The sequence below is a fragment of the Mobula birostris genome, chromosome 8 (genome assembly GCF_030028105.1).
Source record: "Mobula birostris isolate sMobBir1 chromosome 8, sMobBir1.hap1, whole genome shotgun sequence".
In the NCBI taxonomy this organism is placed as follows: Eukaryota; Metazoa; Chordata; class Chondrichthyes; order Myliobatiformes; family Myliobatidae; genus Mobula; species Mobula birostris.
This window is the reverse complement of record NC_092377.1, coordinates 111,200,722-111,224,407: the sequence shown is the minus strand read 5'-3', so window position 1 is coordinate 111,224,407 and position 23,686 is coordinate 111,200,722. Positions and strand designations below refer to the sequence as shown.

Below are 23,686 nucleotides of genomic sequence, written 5' to 3'. Positions count from 1 at the left end.
CACTTCCCCCATGGTCTTCCTCATGCCCCACGGGAAGGATGCAGGGGCTCCGGATATGCCCTTGGGCATCTTTCCGGATTGGAAGAATCCTAGGGAACTAGTAAAGGCCATCTTCAGCTCAACAGCCGCACTCCTCAGGATCTGGCAACATCCACTCCTCAGATGCAGCACATTAAACCACATCGCATAATCCACACACACGCTGCCTTCATCTCCCACGCCGTCAGGGTCCAATTGCCGCGACCTCTCTCTCACTGAGGTGTCTTCAGCGGTCAACTCCCCTCCCTCGTGGTAGTTCGGAGCATCTACTAAGAGGGTCTCACCCTCAGCTACTTTTCCCAAGCCGTACCACCGCCGGGTCTCGTTTAAATTCGGTACCGGCTCAAGGCTGCTACACACGTCCTCAGAAGCAACTCGACACGCTGGGTGCTCAGACAATGCCTCCATGAACTCCAGGGTCATTAACCAATCATCGTCTTCTGGATAACTACTGCCACTAGTACCCCAAGTCTCCGGTGCCCTTGCGGTTGTCAAGGATAAATGCTTCAGACACCGGTTGTAAAACGAACTGTACAACAACTTGATCTGTGCCCCGGGGTCGAGGATAGCTTTAGCATCACTTCCCTCTATCCATAGCGACACCCTGGGGCGTGGCCCCTCTAAGCCTTCAGGAATAGGGTCTTTTCCTTTTGGAAGTTCATTGGTACATTGCTGGGAACGTGCTTCCCCAGAGACCCCAAGCCGTTCCCCCACTGGGCCTCCACTAAGTTTCCCGACACTCCTCTGATCAACTGAACAACTGATCCCCTGAAATGATCCCCCCGCACTGCAAGCAATTTAGCCGCCCTCCTCGCCAGAGAAGACACACTGAAAACTTTCCCCCCCTTTCAAATAACTGACAGCTGTCACTACGGTGTAAGTGAACCTGACAGTTCTGACACCGTCACTAGCCCGCCTACTCAAACTTTCAACCAATCCCTGTCGCTCTCCCTCAACCAAGCACTGCCACTCATCTAACAACTGAGAGATCCGCTCCGCCCACGTCTCACACGTCTCCGCCCCTCCTGGGGTGGACACTATCCCCAGTGCCAGGCGGAGCCTGCCAGAGCTAGAACATTTATTCGCAGACTCTACCTCCAAATCAGACCACTCTTTCCTCTCTCTCCCAACTGCATGGACAGCCCCGAGTGCCACCTCCAACTCGTCAATGCCAGCCTGAACTCGAACAAAGACCGCACCCACAACACATACAGCAATCACCAGCAAATAACCCACAGAGACACACATTACAGATTTAAACAGGGCACCCACACAGCATACCAGCAGATACAATCTCGGACAAAGCCCACACAATGTAGCCCCCTCCCGGCCACCCTCAGGGTCGCTCGGCTCGCTGTCGTCTAGGGAAACAGCCTCGGCCCCGCCAAACTGGGTAATTCGTTTGTGTGGATGCTGTGTGAGGTACCCCACCCCGCCCAAATAACAGACAATACACCAGATACAATTAAATGATTTACAGTTTATAGATATTACTGGAACTATATAATTAAAAGAGAATAAAATATAAAAGGAAAATAAAAGGTGCCACACTTATCAAAGTTCAATCTCTTCGTGCACAAAAACCGTTGGAGCTCAAGAACCTTCTTCTTCACCCTGTGACCCCCTCGGACCACCTCGACCGGCCGCCTGGGACCAACAACGGTGGTCGACCAGACGCTCCACACGAGTCCGTCTCCGTCTCCTTGCCAAACGTCCCGCTCGGGGTCCGACCCCGTTAGCGGACTCACAGCACCTGGTCCATCCTCTGTCTCGCTCTCCCGCCTTCTGCCCCAAAACCCCGCGCATACAGTATCTTCAAATACACCAAAACCATAACAACTATCCCACTTGGTTAATAGCACTCTCTTATCACACTCTAAAGCAAAAACAAGCTGCTAGCGCAAACTTTCTCAGTATTTAACACAACAAAGCCGCATTCCCCAGATTAACATAACAAAAACGCCATTTTAATTAGCCTCCGCAGTAACATAGAAGTCGAAACCCCCTTACACACATTTAAACTTCTACACTCTGACAAACTTCTACAGATGTGCTGTTGAAACCATCCTCATGGTCTGGAAGAATAACTGAATATGCAGGAACGCAAGAAGCTGCAGAGAGTAGTGACCTCAGCCCAAGTAATGAAAAGCATATTTCTCCCCACTATCAGTGGCATCTACAGGGTGTGCTTCAAGAAGGCAACATCTATCATCAAAGATCTCCCTTCTGTGAGCCATGCCATGCAGGAGGTACAGAAGCCTGAAGTTCTATAACATCAGGTTCAAGAACTACTTTCCTTCAACCATTCAGTTCTTGCATCAAACTGTACAACTGTATAACTGTAGTTTAACAACACCGTGACCATTAGGGACATTTTGAGACATGTCTATTTTAAGACATTGATTTTTCTTCCTAATTGTGTTCTTCCTTGTAAAAATTGTTATAATTTATGTTTAATTTCTATTTTTCTTGTGAATCCTCCTCATATGATGCTATGCGCCCATGATGCAAGTAAGTTTCTCATTGCATCTGTACATCCACATATTTGTGCAAATAACAATAAACATGACATTAACATTCTTCTCTGATGAAAACTCATCAATATGAAATGGTTCTCTTTCCATAGTTCCTTCTGACTCTCTCAAGGCTTCACTATTTTCTGATTTTTATTTCAGATTCCCAGAATCTGAAGTATTTAATGAGGGCAACCTCTTTTAATAACAATCCTTTGCACCTATAAATAACTCCTCAACTTACTCCTCCAAATCACACCTCAACATACCTTGTAGCATTTAGGTGCATAGTCCTACAGACGGTGACTCTTCGTATACTCCTTGTATGATGGTTTCTGTTTCTGCCACACTTGCATTAAGCTTTAAGTTCCCCACCACCCTTCAGTGATTTTTCTCCTTCCATGTAGTCTCCCCCATCCTTCTACGAGCATTCACTCGGTAAAAGACAAGCCTTATTATGTTCACTGGAGACTGCTGCAACATTCGTGAACTCAGGGCCTTGGACCATATTTTTTATGTAACTGTATTTTACTGATATCTTGTATGTCTTTTATGTGCTATATGTGCCTTGTGCTGTGTCTCACTGGTACTGTGTTTTGCAGCTTGGCTCTGGAGTAACATTGTTTTGTTTGTATTCATGGATAGTCACCTATGGTTGAATGACTATCCATGACTTGAACTTGAATTTTAAATCTACTGTATTTCCCCTGTTTTTAAGCTCTCAGTCAAGGAAACTAGGTCCTTACTATTTACTCTATCTTGGCACTACATAATTTTATACTTGTCAATTAAATACTCCTCACAGCCTCCCCTTTTCCAAAGAAAACACTGGCCCATTTGATCCCTCCTCAGAGCTAACTGGCAACAATACCTGTACACAGTCAGATGAATCAATACATGTAATAATTCAGATTTGACAAGCCAAACCAAAAAGTCATTTCCTGTAATTTTAAAATGATAGCAGTATTTCATAAGTGAATCAATCTATTCCACTGCAATAACGGATTTCTGTTATCATATGTGCTGGAAAGCAAGAATAAAGATTAGTCTCCCTGTATACCCATCACTATATCGCCACCTACAGCTCCAATCTGCCAACTAAATTCGCCAATGACACAATGATTGGCCTCATCTCAAACAATAACCAGGTGACCTACAGGGAAGAAGCCATCTCTCTGACACAGTGGTGTCAAGAAAACAATCTCTCCCTCATCTGATAGAGGTGTATAAGATGATGAGAGGCATTGATCGTGTGGATTGTCAGAGGCTTTTTCCCAGGGCTGAAATGGCTGCCACAAGAGGGCACAGGTTTAAGGTACTGGGGAGTAGGTACAGAGGAGATGCCAGGGGTAAGTTTTTTTACACAGGGAGTGGTGAGTGCGTGGAATGGGCTGCCGGGAACAGTGGTGGAGGCGGATATGATAGGGTCTTTTAAGAGACTTTTGGATAGGTACATGGAGCTTAGAAATATATAGAGGGCTATGGGTAACCCTAGTAATTTCTAAGGTAGGGACATGTTCGGCACGGCGGCTGAAGGGCCTGTATTGTGCTGTAGGTTTTCTATGTTTCTATGCTTCAACGTCACAAAAACAAAGGAGCTGGTTGTGGATTACAGGAGGAATGGAGATGGGCTAACCCCTATTGACATCAATGGATCTGGGGTTGAGAGGGTAAACAGCTTTAAGTTGTGCGCACAGCTCAGCACATCTGTAGTTGTGAACTTCCCATGATTCAGGACATTTACAAGGACAGGTGTGTAAAAAGGGCCTGTAGGATCATTGGGGACCCAAGCCATCCCAACCACAATCTATTCCAGCTGCTACCATCTGGAAAGCTGTACCTCAGCGTAAAAACCAGGACCAACAAGTTCCTGGACAGCTTCTTCCACCAGGCCATCAGACTGATTAACTCATGCTGATTTGAGTGTACTCTATATTACACTGACTATTCTATTTATTATAAATTATTATAAATTACTATGATTGCACATTGCACATTTAGATGGAGACGTAACATTAAGATTTTTGCTCCTCATGTATGTGAAGGATGTAAAAAATAAAGTCAATTCATTCATTCAAGAGGCTTTCCTTTCCACAGCATCAGAGATGTCCCCCTTCTTCAAAGAATGGAGTTTCCCTTCCTCCAGCATTGATGCTACCCTCACCTGTATCTGCTCCATTTACGAACATCCATGCTCACCCCATCTTCCCACCGCTTTAACAGTGATAGAGTTTCTCCTGTCCTTACCTACCATCTCATGAGCCTCCGCATCTGGCACATCATCCTCCATCTCCAAGGGATTCTACCCTTTAATATAAAAGGTAACATATCTTTACCTCTTTCTCCACCCCCCCCCCCCCCCCACTTTCTGCAGGGATCTCTCTTTTTGTGATTCCCTTGTCCAATCATCCCGCCTGGCACTTTCCCTGCAAATGGCCTAAGTGCTACAGCTGCCCATTCACCCTCAACTCCAGTTTAAACCCCATAACAAACCTTCCTGTTGGATGCTAGTGCCCCTTCAGTTCAGGTGAAAACTGTCTTTTCTTAACAGGTCCCATCTTCCCATGAAGAGAACCCAGTAATCCAAAAATCTTACGCCCTCCCTCCTACACCTACTCCTTAGTCACATATTGAACTGTACAATCTTCCTAGATCCTGCCTCACTAGCACGTGGTACAGGTAGCAATCACAAATCTGGAGTTCCTGTCCCTTATCTAGTATCCAGCTCCTATGCAGAACCTTGTCACACATCCTACCCATGTCATTGGTACCTACATGGACCACGACTTCTGGCTGTTCACCCTCCCACTTAAGAATACTGAGGGCTCAGTTTGAGGTGTCCCAAACCCTAGCACCCGGGAGGCAACATACCATCCGGGAATCTCCTTCTCACCCACAGAACCTCCTGTCTGTTCCCCTAACTAATGAATCCCTTATTACCACAGCATGCCTCTTCTCCCCTCTTCCTTCCTCAGGAAGACTCAGTGTCAGGGACCCAACCACTGTGACTTCCCTCTGTTCAGTCATACCTCCCGACAGTATCCAAAGTGATATACCAGTGTTGAGGGGGATGGCCACAGGGCTACTCTGTACTGGCTCCTTAACCCCTTTCCCCTTCCTGACTGTCACCCAGTTTCCTGTGTCCTGCACCTTAGGTGTAACTCTCTCTCTATATGTCCTATCTATCACCCCCTCAGCCTCCTGAATGATCCAGAGTTCATCCAGTTCCAGCTCCAACTCCTTAACACAGATTGTTAGAAGCTGCAGCTGGATGCACTTCTCGCAGTTGTAGTCCTCGGAAACACCGAAGGTCTCCCTGTCTTCCCACATCCCGCAAGAAGAGCATTAAACTCTCTTGCCTGACATTCTTACTGTCCTAGCTGAGCAGAGATAAAGAAGGGAAGGAAAAAGAAAACCTTTAGTTTTTCTTTTCTTTTGCTTTCTCTGACTGAAGACTCTCTTTTTGTCCTTGTAGTTATCAATTAGATGCTGCTTTCTTCTCTGGACTGTATACGAACTCGAGACAAAAACTGTTTTAAAATGAGCATAAAAATAAAACTAGAAAATGTTGGAATTACTCTGCAAGTTAGGAAAGGACTACAAGAGAAAAATTTCAGCTCAATAAAATTTCAGAATTCTTTGCATTGTTCCTAAGCTATTAATCACAAATAAGCATCGTATTTCCCATTTTAAAACCTGCTTCAACCAACAATCAAAAGGGGTATCTCAAGTATGCCTTAAATTTGTTGTAAGGATCAGCTTAAAACACTTGTAATTGGCAGCTCACACACTGTGATTATGGCGATAATGTCAATGGGCAGGGAAAGAAAGAATCAGATTTAATATCACCAGAATATGCCATGAAATTTGTTGTTTTTCAGCAGCAATACATTGCAAGACATAATCATAAGTATATACAGTGGATTTTGGTTAATTGAGCCATCGGTTAATTGGGGCAGCTGCATATTTTGGACAACTCTTAAATATCAAAAACTAACCAAGAAAATATTCAGGATTACCTTCATTTATTTAAGACAGGAGACTGTTGCCAAACAGTCTCTAACTAACATCAGTCATGTGCACTTGTGTGGCCATTAGACCCTACATCAAGCTCAAAGCAAACAGTTTTTGAATAGTATGTTGTGTGTGTTTGTATTCATAAAGAATATCACTAATTTATGGCAGTGATAGTTGGTGAGAAATAAGCAGTAAGACAATTCAGAACTGTTTTGCTCAATGTGGTTTCACCATTGAGGCTTGGAGATTCCAGAAATGACTGGGAGTAAAAATTAAATGATTTCACTACTTCAACAAGTTTGAAACTGAAAAATTTTAAGGTACTGACAATCATCTTGAATGAAAACGAACATTTGTAGGATGCAATGGCAAACATGTTGTACAAAGGTAATACACTATCTGTACCATGTGCAGTGCCTATAAAAAGTATTCACCACCGCCCCCCCCCCCGGAAGTTTTCATGTTTTGTTGTTCTACAACTTTGAGTCACAGGGGAGAGAATTCAAAGTTCAGAGATGCAACGGGACTTGGGAGTCCTCATGCAGGATACCCTTAAGGTTAACCTCCAGGTTGAGTCGGTGGCGAAGAAGGTGAATGCAATGTTGGCACTCATTTCTAGAGGAATAGAGTATAGGAGCAGGGATGTGATGTTGAGGCTGTATAAAGCACTGGTAAGACCTCACTTCGAGTACTGTGGGCAGTTTTGGGCTCCTTATTTAAGAAAGGATGTGCTGATGTTGGAGAGGGTTCAGAAAAGATTCACTAGAATGATTCCAGGAATGAGAGGGTTAACATATGAGGAACGTTTGTCCGCTCTTGGACTGTATTCCTTGGAGTTTAGAAGAATGAGGGGGACCTCATAGAAACATTTCGAATGTTGAAAGGCATGGACAGAGTGGATGTGGCAAAATTGTTTGCCATGGTGGGGGGAGTCTAGTACGAGATGGCATGACTTAGGGATTGAAGGGCGCCCATTCAAAACAGAGATGTGAAGCAATATTTTTAGCCAGAGGGTGGTGAATCTATGGAATTTGTTGCCACTGGCGGCAGTGGAGGCCAAGTCATTGGGTGTATTTAAGGCAGAGATTGATAGGTATCTGAGTAGCCAGGGCATCAAAGGTTATGGTGAGAAGGCGGGAGAGTGGGACTAAATGGGAGAATAGATCAGCTAATGATAAAATGGCGGAGCAGACTCGATGGGCCAAATGGCCGACTTCTGCTCCTTTGTCTTATGGTCTAAATCCACTGTGATTCAATGTTGTAAAACAATAAAACATGAAAACTTACAAGGGGAGTGAATACTTTTTATAGGCACTGCAAATAAAGAATCAAAGATACAGCTGATTATAATTCTCATTTTCCCAGTCATTCATCAAGTAAGGCTGATTTCCTTCTTGATTCCCACTATTCTGTATGAACATTATATCTCACAATCCCCTTAATATATGGCCATAGTGTATAGGACAAGAGAACAGATTTTTGGTCAACCCATCCATGCCAACCGTCCTGCCTGCTTGAACTAGCCATATTTACTTGTGTTAGGCCCATATCCATCTAAATTTTTCCTATTCATATGTCAGTGTAAATGCATTTTAAAGTTGTAATTTTTCCATCTCTACCACTTCCTCTGGCATCTCATTCCATATTCTCATCACCTGCTGGTCACTTCAAAATGTCCTCTCAGGTTACTTATTTTTATCTTCCCCTCTCATCTTAAACCTATGCCCTTTACCTTTAGACTCACCTTCCCCCACCCCCCACCCATCCCCACTTTGGGGAAAAGACTGTGACTATTCACCTTATCCATGCTCTGCACGGAACATAGAACAGCAAAGCACAGACCCTTCGGCCCACAATGTTGTGCCAATCTTTTAACCTGTTCCAAAATCAATCTAACCCTTCCCTCCCACATCGTCCTCCATTTTTATTCATCCATATGCCTATCTAAGAGACTCTTAAATGTCCCTAATGAACCTGCCTCTACCACTGCCCCAGGCAGGACTTTCCACATGCTTATCACTCCCTGTAAAAAAAAAATACTTCAGACATCTCCCCTGTACTTTCCTCCAATCATCTTAAAATTATGCCCTCTTGTATAAGCCACTTCACCTTGGGAACCAATCAGTGTCTATCCACACTACCTGTATGATGTTATACACACCAATTGAGAATATATGCCTCATGATTTTAAATACCCCTATGGGTCACCTCTCTTGTGTTTCAGGGGTTATGAAGAAGTCCCAGTCCATCTTGCTTTCCTCATGACTCAGAATTGAACGACGTCCATTTAGAACAGAGGTGCGGAGAAAGTACTTTAATCAGAGGGTGGTAAACCTGTGGAATTTGTTGCCACGAGTGGCTGTGGAGGCCAAGTCATTGGGTGCATTCAAAGCAGAATGAGATAGGTTCTTGATTAACCAGGGCATCAAAGGGTATGGGGAAAAGGCAGGGGAATGGGGTTGACTGGAAGAATTGGATCAGCCCATGAATGAATGGTGGAGCAGACTCGATGGACCAAATGGCCTACTTCTGCTCCTAAATCTTATGGTCTTATGGATTTACTTTGTCTTTTTTTGACACTGATCTACAGAAAAAAAACATTTGTGTCAAAGTGAAAACAGATCTCTACAAAGTGATCTAAATTAATTACAAATTTCTTTTTTTTTAAATATAATTTTTATTAAGTTTTCAAAGTGAATACATGGAAAGATACTATCTACCCTCCCCCCCTCCCCTTAACCCTCCCCCCCCCATATATACTCCTACCTAAAAAAGAAAAGAAAGAAAAAAAAGAACCGCCTGGATATTGGAAGGTTTCCACATGCTCCATGGGATTCAAAATAAATTTAGTATATTTATTCGTTACTTTCCCCAAGGGACCAAGATCTTTATCGGAGCAACTAAATATGCCATCCTATCTTTTGTAAATAAGGGCGCCAAATATTCAAAAATGTTTCATATTTATCTCTTAAATTATAAGTAATTTTTTCGAGTGGAATAGTACTAGCCATTTCATTGTTCCAACGATTCATACTTAAATACAAATCAGATTTCCAAGTAACTGCTATAGCCTTCTTAGCTACTGCCAGTGCAATTTTTATAAATTCTTTCTGATATTTAAGTTTAAGTTCCAGCTTTATCCCTTCAATATCACCTAGTAGAAATAATACAGGGTTATGTGGAAGTTGAGTTCCAGTAATTTGTTCCAATAAGACTCTTAAATTTATCCAAAAGGGTTGAATTTTAAAACAAGACCAAGTAGAATGTAAGAAAGTACCAATTTCTTGATTACACCGAAAGCATTTATCGGATAGATTTGAATTTAATCTATTTATTTTTTGTGGTGTAATATATAATTGGTGTAAAAAATTATATTGTACTAATCTAAGTCAAACATTTATTGTATTTGTCATACTGTCAAGACACAGTCTTGACCAATTTGTTTCATCAATATTAATATTCAGATCTGTTTCCCATTTTTGATTTGACTTATGGATTTCTTGTTTAATTGTCTGTTTTTGAATCAAATTATACATACAAGAAATAAATTTTTTAATTTTCCCTTTTTGAATTAAAATTTCAATTTCATTAGGTTTTGGCAAAAACATTGTTTGACCCAGCTTGCCTTTTAAGTAAGCCCTTAATTGAAGGTAACAAAAGAAAGTGTTATTTGATATTTTATATTTATCCTTTAGTTGTTCAAATGACATCAATATACCTCATTCATAACAGTCTCCTATAAATCTAATCCCTTTTTGGTACCAATTATATAAAAGTTGATTGTCCATTGTAAAAGGAATAAGTCTGTTTTGGAACAAAGGTCTCCTTGCTAATAAGGATTTCTGTATTTCATTATCAACATTTATCTTATTCCATAGATCAATCAAATGTATTAATATAGGAGATTCTTTCTTTTCCCGCATCCATTTAGATTCCCATTTATATATACAATCTTCAGGTCTATTTTCTCCTATCTTGTCTAATTCTATTATAATCCATGCTGGTTTTCGATCATCAAAGAAAGATGCAATAAATCTAAGTTGATTTGCTTTATAATAATTCTTAAAGTTTGGAAGTTGTAACCCTCCTAACTCAAATTTACATGTCAATTTTTCCAATGATATTTTTGACATCTTACCTTTCCAAAGAAATTTTCTCACACATTTATTTAACTCTTGAAAAAATTTCTGTGGCAATTGTATTGGTAATGTTTGAAACAAATACTGTAATCTAGGAAATATATTCATTTTTACAACATTGACTCTACCTACTAATGTTATTGGTAGTATCATCCATTTGTCAAGATCTTCTTGAATTTTTTTCAATAGTGGTAAAAAATTAAATTTATATAACTTCTTTACATCATTATTAAGTCTTATACCTAAATACTTTATACCATTTACCGGCCATCTAAATTGGGTTGCTAATCGACATTGGCTATAGTCTCCTTTAATAAGAGGTAAAATTTCACTTTTATCCCAATTTATTTTATACCCTGATACCTTCCCATATTCATCCAATCTAGAAGATAATTTATGTAACGAATGTTGTGGGTTTGTTAAGTAAATCAAAACATCATCAGCAAAAAGATTAATTTTATATTCCTCCTGATTAACTCTAAAACCCATAATATCTGGATCAATTTTAATTAGTTCTGCTAATGGCTCTATCGCCGGTACAAATAAAGCAGGTGATAATGGACAACCTTGTCTAGTTGACCTTTTTAACTGGAATGGTGTTGAAATTTGAGTATTTGTCACTACTTTAGCATTAGGGTTTAGTATTTAAAGTTTTAATCCAGTTTATAAAAGATGTTCCTAACCCATATTTTTCTAATACTTTAAATAAAAAATCCCATTCCAATCTATCAAATGCTTTTCCTGCATCCAAGGCTACTACTATACTCTTCTCCTCCCTTTTTTGTGCCAAATGAATTATACTGAGTAGCCGAGTTACATTATCTGCCAATTGTCTATTTTTAATAAATCCTGTTTGATCCATATGTATTAATTTTGGTAAATATTTAGATAATCTATTCGATAAAATTTTTGCTATTATTTTATAATCCGTATTCAATAAAGAAATAGGCCTGTATGATGTTGGTTTTATAGGATCTCTGTCTTTTTTTGGCAATACTATTACAATCGCTGTTGGAAAAGATTCTGGGAGTTTATGTATTTTTTCTGCTTGACATATTAATTCCATAAAGGGAGGAAATAATAAATCTTTAAACTTTTTATAAAATTCAGTGGGAAAACCATCTTCTCCTGGAGATTTATTACTTTGGAGTGATCCTAAAGCTTCTTCAACCTCTTTTAATGTAAAAGGCATATCTAATCCCTTCTGTTCTTCCGAATTCAATTTTGGAACAGATACTTGTGATAAAAACCTTTCTATCTCATTAACATCATTTTGTGATTCTGATTGATATAATTCAGAATAGAAGCTTTTGAAGGTTTCAGTTATTTCTAAAGGTTTATAAGTTATTTTATTTGCACTTGTTCTAATTGCATTTATTGTTTTGGAAGCTTGTTCTGTTTTCAACTGCCAAGCAAGAATTTTATGTGCTCTCTCACCTAACTCATAATACCTTTGCCTAGTTCTTATGATTGCTTTTTCCATTCTATATGTCTGAAGCATATTATATTGTAACTTCTTATTGACAAGTTGCCTTTGTTTTTCTTCTGACATATGTCTTTGAGATTCTTTTTCTAATTTTGTAATCTCTTTTCCAATTGATCTAGTTCTGCCATATATTCTTTCTTGATTTTAGACATATAACTTATTATCTGACCCCTCAAATATGCTTTCATCGCATCCCATAATATAAATTTATCATCCACTGAATGAGAATTTGTTTCCAAAAAAAATTGGATCTGCTTTTTTATAAAATCACAAAAATCTTGACGTTTTAATAATGTTGAATTAAATCTCCATCTATAAGCCACTTCTTCCTTATCAGTCATTATTATTGTCATTAATAAAGGAGAATGATCTGACAATATTCTTGCTTTATATTCCATATTTTTCACTCTGTGTTGAATATGCATTGATAATAGGAAAAAAATCTATCCTTGAATAAGTTTTATGTCTATTAGAATAGAACGCATAGTCTCTTTCTTTAGGATTGATTCTTCTCCATATATCAATCAAATTTAAATCTTTCACCAATGATAAAGTTAGATTTACTACCTTCGATTTTATAACAGCCTTAGTTGATCTATCTAAGACTGGGTCTAAGCAAAAATTAAAATCTCCTCCTATTAATATTTTTTCATGTGCATCCGCCAAATTCAAAAAAGCTTCTTGTATTAATTTTGCATCATTTTCATTTGGTGCATAAATATTCATAAAAGTCCATAATTCAGAAAAAAGTTGACAATGTATAATCACATATCTCCCCGCAGAATCGGTTATTACATTTTGTATTCTAATTGGTAACGTTTTACTGATCAAAATTGCTACTCCCCTCGCTTTTGAATTAAATGAAGCTGCAACAACACTACCCACCCAATCTCTCTTTAATTTCTGATGTTCTGTTTCTGTTAAATGTGTTTCCTGTAAGAAGGCTAAATCTATCTTCATTTTCTTAATATGTGTTAAGATTCTTTTTCTTTTCACTGGTCCATTAAGCCCATTAATATTAAAACTCAAAAAATTCAATAAATCAGTCATTATTCTTAACAAAGTTATTCCAATCTAAAACATTACTTAGCTTCTCAACTCTCATACTTCCTTGGGGAATCTCTTTGAACTCCACCATGTTGTTATGTGTTTCCCTCCCAATCATCCAGGCAAAAAGAAAAAAAAAGATAGATAAGATACAAAAAAAGAAAAAACAAAATACCCCCCCACTAATGTTGTGAATGAAAGGATACACAACACTACCCCCCTCCATTTTGCGGGTGGTGGCTAAAGCCACGCTTGCACACATGATTAGTGTAGCAATTGGTCAGTGCTTCTTCCAGCTCCCCTGTAACAAAAAAAAATTATATATATATATATATATATATATATATAAATAATGTTACTATTCCCAACTAGTATTCCTCGAATTTTAACCTTTCTTCCTCCCCTCATATAATTAATAATATATTTATATATTCATCCGCCTTTAAAAATCCAACAGGTCCATTCCTTGACCCAGTCTTCATCTTCAATCCATCTCGCTCCCCTGAGTTTGTTCTTGTATCTGGTAATTATTCAGAGAATCTCGCACAAACTGCTCCGCTTTCCGGTAATCATCAAAAAATCTTTTTTCTCCACCAGCCAAAAAAATCTTCAAGGCTGCAGGATAACATAATATAAATTGATAACCGTGATCCCATAGGACTTTTTTCACTGGATTAAATTTCTTCCTTCTCTTCAAAAGTTCATAACTTATGTCAGGGTAGAAAAAAATTTTGTTCCCTTCAATCATCAATGGCCCTTTTCTATTCTTGGCAGCTTGGGCAGCTGCCTGTAGAATCCTTTCCTTGTCTTGAAATCGTAAGAATTTTATTAAAATTGATCGTGGATATTGGTCATCTTGTGGTTTTGGTCTTAGAGCTCTATGTGCCCACTGAATTTCAATTGATCGGTCCTCCTCTTTCATTTGCAAAGTTTCCGGGATCCATCTTTGAAAAAATTCTATTGGATTGTCTCCCTCCATACTTTCTTTAAGACCAACAAATTTAATATTATTACGTCTACACGTGTTTCCAACACGTCCACTTTCTCCAAGAGTCGATTTCTTTCCGTGTTCCAGACAAGCAGATCATTTTCTGTTTTTTTTTCTATCAATAATATGCTCCATTGTTCTTTCCATCTTCTGAAGCTTCTTATCCATTTTATCCTGTCTTTTCATAGCTTTATTATAGCACATCTTCATGTCTCTAAGCTCTGCTCTTACTTTTCTTAGTTCAGCCGTTAATTACAATAAAGCCTCTCTTATGTCTCCGTCATCTCCTTTACTTCCAATCTCTTCCAGTTCTTCCTCCTCTTCTTCATCTGTATTCTCTGTGGTATTCAATTCTGACGCTGAGTCACTTTCAGTTGCAGTGGCTGTCGGTTCTTGTAGTTTGAGTTGTGTGGATTTGTGCATGCGCATTTCCGGCATCTTCTTCCGAGAGACCGCTACCGCCGCCATTGCTCCCTGTTCTATGCCGGAGATAGAATACATCTCCTCCGAAGGAGATCCAACCTGAGTCCGAGTAGGTCCTTTTTTTCTTCCCATCTCGCGGCGACTTCGCAACAACAGCAGTTTACGAGGCATATCGTAAAGTACTCTTGCAAAGTTTATAAGTAGTTTTCAGAAAGTATTTATTAACTTTGTTTTGTTTAAACGGTACTTTGCTGATTTTTTACGGGAGAGCTGGATTTACACGTCTCAATCCCACATCATCACTTGACACCCCCATCTAATTACAAATTTCTGAGGCCTCCATCAGTCAGACTTGACCATGCATATCACATACCATCTGTCTAGATACGCAAGCCTGGCCAGTACAATATGGAGAGCAAGCTGTTGCCCATGTAGCAAGCTTCCCCTCTCCACACATCTGATGAACCCAAATGAATGACAGAGACCGATATAGTTTGGTTGTAGGAGTTGAGTTCAATGTTGGACTGCCTTAGGGACTCCAGCTCTGAATTTATACTTTATACTTTATTGTCGCCAAACAATTGATACTAGAATGTACAATCATCACAGCGATATTTGATTCTGCGCTTCCCACTCCCTGGATTACAAATCGATAGTAGATATTAAAAATTTAAATTATAAATCATAAACAGAAAATAGAAAAATGGAAAGTAAGGTAGTGCAAAAAATGCAGATGCAAGTCCAGATATTTGGAGGGTACAGCCCAGATCCAGGTCAGGATCTGTTCAGCAGTCTTATCAGAGTTGGAAAGAAGCTGTTCCCAAATCTGGCCATACAAGTCTTCAAGCTCCTGAGCCTTCTCCCAGAGGGAAGAGAGACGAAAAGTGTGTTGGCTGGGTGGGACGTGTCCTTGATTATCCTGGCAGCACTGCTCCGACAGCGTGCAGTGTAAAGTGAGTCCAAGGACAGAAGATTGGTTTGTGTGATGTGCTTTGCCGTGTTCACGATCTTCTGCAGCTTCTTCCAGTCTTGGACAGGACAACTTCCATACCAGGTTGTGATGCACCCTAGAAGAATGCTTTCTATGGTGCATCTATAAAAATTAGTGAGGGTTTTAGGGGACAGGCCAAATTTCTTTAGTTTTCTCAGGAAGTAGAGGCGCTGGTGGGCCTTCTTGGCAGTGGACTCTGTTTGGTTGGACCAAGTTAGGTCATTCGAGGAACTTAAAGCTTTTGACCTGTTCCACTTGCACACCACCGATGTAAATGGGGTCATGAAGTCTGCTACTCCTTCTGAAGTCAACAACCAATTCCTTTGTCTTGCTGACGTTGAGGGATAGGTTATTGTCTTCGCACCATGCCACCAGGTTCTTAATTTCCTCTCTGTACTCAAACTCATCATTACCCGAGATACAGCCTACAATTTTTCCCTTGAGGTTTACTCCAGAAGTATTCCCCATAACTGGGTATAGCTGCAAGGCAGCAGAAGTTTGAGAACAGAATTGTCCTTCTCCTGGATAAGCTACCAACTACAGATGAGGAGCCTCATCTGCCCAAATTGACCGGTTTTAAGACACCAGTAAACTGCCTGTTGAGAAATGGTTTAGCCAGGCTTAGTAAATAAGCCACACGTGAAGGCCAGGAGCTGGACTTGGTTGTCAGAGGTTATTTGAGGCACATATCATTGGGAACTCTAACAACCTTAAGGAAACAAATATAAAACACAAAATAATTGATTGCATAAGTATTCAGCCTCCTCCTCCTTAATATGACACACCAAATCATCACTGGTGCAGCCAACCGGTTTTAGAAGTCAAATAATTCATTAAATGAAGATCTGTTTTTAGAAACCTGTATGCAGTCAAGTTGTAAAACTACACCTGTATCTGGAAGGTCCAACTGCTGCTGAGTCAATATCCTGGCAAAAACTACACCATGAAGCCAAAAGAACACTCCAAGCAACTCCATGAAAAGGTTATTTAAAAGCACAAGTCAGGAGATGGATACAAGAAAATTTCCAAGTCACTGAATATTCCTTGGAGTACAGTTAAGTCAATCATCAAGAAATGGAAAAAATATGGCACAGCTGTAAATCTGCCCAGAGCAGGCCGTCCTCAAAAACTGAGTGACTGTGCAAGAAGGGGACTTGGAGGGAAGGCACCAAGAGACCTATGACAAATCTGGAGGAGTTACAAACTTCAGTGGCTGAAATGGGAGAGAATGAGCATACAACTATTGCCCTGGTGCTTCACCAGTCGCAGCTTTATGTGAGGGTGGCAAAGGGAAAGCCTCTGTTGAAAAAAAACTCAGATGAAATCTCAGCTATAGTTTTTCAGAAGGCATGTGGAGACTCTGAAGTCAGCTGGAAGGAGGTTCTATGATCTAGTGAAACCAAAGTTTGAGCTTTTCCGCCAGCAGACTAAGCACTATGTTTGGCGTAAGCCGAACACTTCACATAATCAAAGACACACCATCTTTGAAGATGCTACTGTGAAGCATGGTGGTGGCTGCATCATGTTGTGGGGATGTTTCACTGCAGCAGGCACTGGAAGGCTTGTGAAGGTAGAGGGTAAAATAAATGCAGCAAAATACAGGGAAATCCTGGAAGTAAAAACATGATGCAGCCTGCAAGAGAACTGTGCCTTGGAAGAAAATTTGCTTTCCAGTAAAACAATGACCCCAAGCATAAAGCCAAAAGCTACACAGGAATGGCTTAAAAACAGTAAAGAGTGGCGAAGTCAGGGTCCAGACCTCAATACAACTGAGAAATTTGTGGATGGACTTGAGAAGGGCTGTTCATTCACGATCCCCATTGCAATCCAACAGAGCTTCAGCAGTTTTGTAAAGAATGGGGAAAAATTGCAGTGTCCAGATGTGCAAAGCTGGCAGAGATCTATCCACACAGACTCACGGCTGTATTTGCTACAAAAGGAGCATCTACTAAATACTTACCTGAAGGGGATTAATACTTATGTAATCAATTACTTACAAGAGAAAATCTGCAGATGCTGGGAATCCAAGCCATCCCCTTCTCTCAATTCCTCTGTCTCCACTCCATCTGTTCTCAGGATATGTTTCAATCTAGAACGAAGAAGATGTCCTCTTTCTTCAAAGAAAGGGGCTTCCCTTCCTCCATCAACTCTGCTCTCAACCACATCTTTTCCACTCGCGCATGTCTGCCTCCACATCATCCTCCCGCCACAGTACCAGGGATAGGGTTCCTCCTGACCTCATCTACCACTTGACCAGCCTCCACATCCAAACAATAATTTTCCATAACTTCCTCCGTCTTCAATGGGATCTCACCACCAATCACGTCTTTTCCTCCACCATACCCCACCCACTTTCTACTTTCCACAGAGATTACTCCCTACACATCTCCCTTGTTCATTCATCCCTCCCCACTGATCTCCCTCCTGGCACTTACCCTTGCAATCAGAATAAGTGCCACATCTGCACTTACACCTCCTCCCTCACTACCATTCAGGACCCCAAACGGTCCTTCCAGGTGCAGCAACACTTCACGTGTGAGTCTGCTGGGGTCATCTACTGCATCTGGTGCTCCCAGTGTGGCCTCCTGTATATTGGTGAGACCTGATGCAGATTGGGAGACCACATCACCAAGCATCCATGCTCCATCTGCCAGACGAAGTGGGATCTCCCAGTTTCCACTTCCCATTCCCATTCCAATGTCAGTCAATGGCCTCCTCTGCTGTCACAATGAGGCCACACTTAGGTTGGAACAGCAACACCTTATATTCCATCAGGATAGCCTCCAACCTGATGGCATAAACATCGACTTCTTGAACCTCTGGTAATGCACCACCACCCCCCCACAAACAATTCACCATTCCCCTCTCTCACCTTATCTCCTTTGGGTCTATCACCTCTCTCTGGTATTTCTGCCCCTTTTCTTTCTTCCATGGCCTTCTGTCCTCTCCTATCAGATTCCCCTTCTCCAGCCTTGTATCTCCTTCACCAATAAACTTCCCAGCTCTTTACTTCACTCCTCCCCGACCACCATTTCATCTATCACCTTGTGGTTCTTCATCCTCTTTCCCCACTCTCTTACTCTAACTCATTTTTTCCCAGTCTTCATAAAGGGTCTCAGTCTTTTTCTGTTGATCACTGTCAAAAAAGCCAAATGAAATCCACTGTGATTCAATGTTATAAAACAATAAAACATGAAAACTTCCAAGGGGGGGAATGAATACTTTTTATAGCTACTGCATCTATGCTGATTTTGTTTGTTTATAGTCTATCAAAAGAACATGGCAAATGTACCATCAATAACTATTGAGAACTAATACACAGTTTTATCGTACCGTAGTATTTGTCGTGTACTAATTTGTACTGTATTTCATTTAAATACATAATTTGTTACTCAGTTAAATGGTAGTTTGCTGTTTTTTAAATATCTTTTTAACTATTTCCATGAAATTACGGCTTCGTCATTGGGCCAAAATGTACTGGTTCCGATTATCCAGAATTCACTATATATACTGTATATAAAAAATTAAATTAAATAAATAGTGGGAAAAACCTGAGGTAGTGTACGTGGGCTTATTGCATTCAGAAATTTGATGGCAGAGAGGAAGAAGCTGTTCCTGAGATGTTGAGTGTGTGTCTAGAGGCTCCTATACCTCCTCCTTGATGGGAGCAATGAGAAGAGAGCATGTCCTGGGTGATGGGGGTCCTTAATAATGGATGCCGCCTTTCGAAGCATTGCCTTTTGAAGGTGTCCTGGCAAATGCCCATAATGGAGTTGATTGAGTTTACAACTTTAAGCAGCTTTTTCTAATCCTGTGCAGTGGCCCCTCCATACCCATCGGCGTTTCAACCAATTAGAATACTCTCCAAGGTACATCTGTAGAAATCTGCGAGTGTCTTTGGTGACATACCAATTCTCCTCAAACACCTAATAAAATATAGCTGCCTGTCATGCCTTCTTTATAAATGTATCAATATGCTGGGCCCAGAGATGTTGATACCCAGGAACTTGAAGCTCCTCATTCTTCCCATTCTGAACCATCAATTCCCTTCCTGAAATCCACAATCAATTCCTCGGTCTTAATGATATTAAATGCAAGGTTGTAGCTGTGACCCCATTCAACCAGTTGATCTATCACACTCCTGTATGCTTCCTTGTCACCATCTGAAATTCTGCAACATAGTTGTGTCACCAGCAAATTTATACATAGCATTTGAGATGTGCCTAGCCACACAATCATGGGTGTGGAGAGAGAGTAGTCAGTCAGTCTGTGGGTGCCGTCCCGAATCCGGGGTTGGCAGCTATGCACCTCCATCTTCTTTGATTTTGCGACAGCACCGAGTACAGCCTCTCCTCCAGTTTGTTCTCGCTGGCCGCCTTGGCACCGCCTGCCACCGCCCCCACCGAACTCGAGCCCGAGGCCCAGTCGGCCTCCAGCTGCGGCCACTTCTTTGAGCTCGGCCCTTCCTTAGACGGAGGCCTTGGGCAGATCCAGGCACATGGTGCAGCGCCCAAGTTCATCATGTCTCTTCTAACTAGATGCATAGCATACGATTCGTAAATACGTGATGAGGCTTTAATCTCTTCCACGGAAGATGGCCGTTGGCTCACAAGGAGCTCATTCACCCTTTGTCAGGTCTTGTTTTTTCTAGTCCTGCTGGGTGTCCTCACACCCTCCTCGCCTGACTAAGTCCGGTGGGGGAACCGGCCCAAGTCGTCAACCACTCGACCACAGCCCCCGGCCGAGCGCCCGCCCCCTGCCGAACCTCTCTGAGCGTCCGGCACTCGACTGAAAACCATGGTCAAGCGGTGAGAGAGAAGAGCAGTAGGCTAAGCCCACATCCTTGAGGGGCACCAGCGCTGAATGTCAGTGAGAAGGAAATATTATTTCCGATCCACCCTGACTGTGGTCTCCTTGTGAGGAAGTCAAGGATTCAGTTGCAGAGGAAGGTACAGATGCCCAGGTTTTGGAGTTTGTTGGTTGGAACTGAGGGTATGGTTATGTTGAACACTGAGCTCTAGTCAGTAAGTAGCAGCTTGGCATAGATATTACCATTATCCAGGCGATCCAAGGCCAAGTGGAGAGCCAGTGCATACACTGTAGACATATTGTGGCAATATGCAAATTGCAGTGGGTCCAGGTCTACGTTTAGGCAAGAGTTGATTCTAGTCATGACCAACCTCTCAAAGCACTTCATCACAGAAGATGTGAGTGCAACTACATGATAGTCATTGAGGCAACTCACCCTGGTCTTATTGGGCTCTGGTATGATTGTCACCCTTTTCAAGCAGTTGGGACCCTCTGATTGCAGCAGTGAGAGATTAAAGATATCCTCGAACACTCCCACCAGTCTTCATTATGCTGATGAGCATTACAATTATGCCAAATGGGTTAGATCCAGAGCAGCTCAAGACAAGGCCTTTATATATCCTGCAGACTGCACTGCAGAGATCTAACAATATTAAGGGTATATTCATAAAAACTCTACGAATAGATGGATTATGGTAATTTATGGCAGACATAAAGGACAGCATATCAAAGCAAAAATTCTAAGATACAAATCAACATATAGTTTATTTTTTAAATTTATGACAAAAGTAAAAGCTTTCTTTTCTGGCTTTTGCCAGACTTGATTGTTGCAAGATATTCAGAAATCACGCTGGGTGCATCTTTGGCAAGGCTTTTCCATCAGCACGCACGCACTCTCTGAAAAATGGGTTACCAGATCTCGCCTGTACTAAAATGCCAGGTAATAATTCTTTTATGGTGGATTACCAAAAAATAACATTAATATTAGATAATAAGGAGATGGTACTCACATTATTAATGAAATGAATCACCTGCTCAGATCCAGTAACAGACCTGCAAAATATCATGTAAGACCATAAGACAAAAGAGCAGAATTAGGTCATTCAGTCCATCAAGTCTGCTCTACCATTCGATCATGCTGAGATATTTTCCCTCTCAACCCTATTTTAATTTTCCTCTCAATCCCATTCTCCTGCCTTCTTCCTGTAACATTTGACACCCTTCCAAATCAAGAACCGCCTTAAATATACCCAGTGACTTGGCCTCCTTTCATCACCAAATTCCTCCTCATTTCTGTTCTACACCCTTCTATTTCTGAGGCTGTGCCTTCTGGTTCTTGACTTTCCCACTACTGGAAACACCCTCTCCATGACCACTTTGTCTGGGCCTTTCAATTACATAAAGTTTTAATGATATATCCCTGCCATTCTTGTAAACTCCAGTGACCACTGATCTAGAGCCATCAAATACTTCTCATATATTAACCCTTTCGTTCCCGGGATCATTCCCATAAATCTCCTCTCCAATGCCGACACATCCTTTCTTAAGGTAAAGAAAGACTTAAGAGGCAGCGATTATATGACAGAACACACACAAAATGCTGGATGAACTCAGCAAGCCAGGTAGCATCTTTGGAAAAGAGGAAACAATCAATGTTTCAGGCTGAGACCTTCATCAAGATTGGAAAGGGGAAGGAATTAGACTAAGAAGGTGGAGGGAAGGGAGGTGGAAGTACAAGGAGTCAGGTAAAAGGTAAAACTGGGAGGAGGAGGGGTGAAACAAAGATCTGGGAAGTTGATTGATGAAAGAGTTAAAGACTAGTGAAGGGGGAATCTGATAGCAGACAGAGACCACGTTAGAAAGGGAAGGGAGAGGAGCACCAGAGGGAGGTGATGGGGAAGTAAGGAGATAAGGTGAGAGGGGGAAACAGGAATGGGAAATGGTGAAGGGAGAAGGAAACAATTACTGTAAGTTTGAGAAATCTATGTTCATACCAGCATATTGGAGGCTACCCAGAAGGAATACAAGGTGTTGCTGCTCCAACCTAAGTGTGGCCTCATCATGGGAGTAGAGGAAGACTTTGACGGACATGGTGGAATGGGAATGGGAAGTAGAATTGAAATGGGTGGCTACCGGGAAATCCCACTTTTTGTGGCAGATGGAGCAAAGGTGCTTGACAAAACGGTATCCCAATCTATGTTGTGTCTCACCGATATACAGGAGGCCACACTGGGATGAGGTGACCATAGCTGACAAAGGAAGTCAAGGACATCAGAAAAGGAAAAGAGAGGAGATGTAATATATCAAAACTTAATGGGAGATTAGAGGATTGGGAAGTTTCTAAAAAAACAACAGAAAGCAAATAAAGCTGTAAGGGGAGAAAAGATGAAATATGAAGGTGTGCTAGCCAATAGTATAAAAGAGGATACAAAAAGACACAAAGAGAAAGAGTGGATATTGGACTGCTGAAAAATGATGCTTGAAAGGTAGAAATGGCAGACAAACTTAATAGAATTTTGCATCAGTCTTCACTGTGGGACCCGGCTGGTGGCATCAGCATCGGACTTCGGGACGAAAGGTCCTGAGTTCGAATCCATCCGGCTCCCCTGCATGCTTTCCATCCGTGCTGGGTTGTGAGCTGGTGATCCTTTTGGAAGCTCACCCAGCAGAAGGCAACAGCAAACCACTGCTGTAACTTGCCTCGTACGCGATTCCCCACGGCGTCAGAGAGGCGTGGAGGGAAATCGTCCACTAACCAGAGAAATTCTGGATGCAACTTACCTTTCCTTTTCCTTCACTGTGGAAGACACTAGCAGTATGCCAGAAATTTGAGAGTGGTAGGGGGCAGAAGAGAGTGTAGATGCCAATATTAAGGAGAAGGTGCTTGGGAAGCTGAAAGGTCAAAAGATAGATAAGTCACATGGACCAGATGGACTACATGCTAGAGTTCTGAAAGAGGAAGATGAAAAGTTTGTGGAGGCATTAGTTATGATCTTTCAGGAATCACTAGATTCTGGAATGGTTCCAGAGGTCTGGAAAATTACAAATATCACTCCACTGCTTAAGAAGGGAGGGAGGGAAAAGAAAGGAAATAATAGGCCAGTTGGCCTGGCTTAGTGCTTGGGAGGATGTTGGACTCCATTATTAAGGATGAGGTTTCAGGGTACTTGGAAGCATGAGATAAAGTAGGCCTAACTTAGAAACAAAAGAAAATCTGCAGATGCTGGAAATCTG

General features: G+C 41.2%; 1 protein-coding gene across 1 annotated transcript in view; it reads right to left on the bottom strand.

Annotated features, from left to right (window-relative positions):
• The window catches only part of kif25 (kinesin family member 25), a 321,128-nt gene that overhangs the window by 266,301 nt on the left and 31,141 nt on the right, over positions 1-23,686 (bottom strand). The window contains exon 3 of the mRNA XM_072265970.1: positions 21,463-21,505. Within this exon, the coding sequence (XP_072122071.1) occupies positions 21,463-21,505 (43 nt within the window). The remainder of the gene's footprint in view (positions 1-21,462; positions 21,506-23,686) is intronic.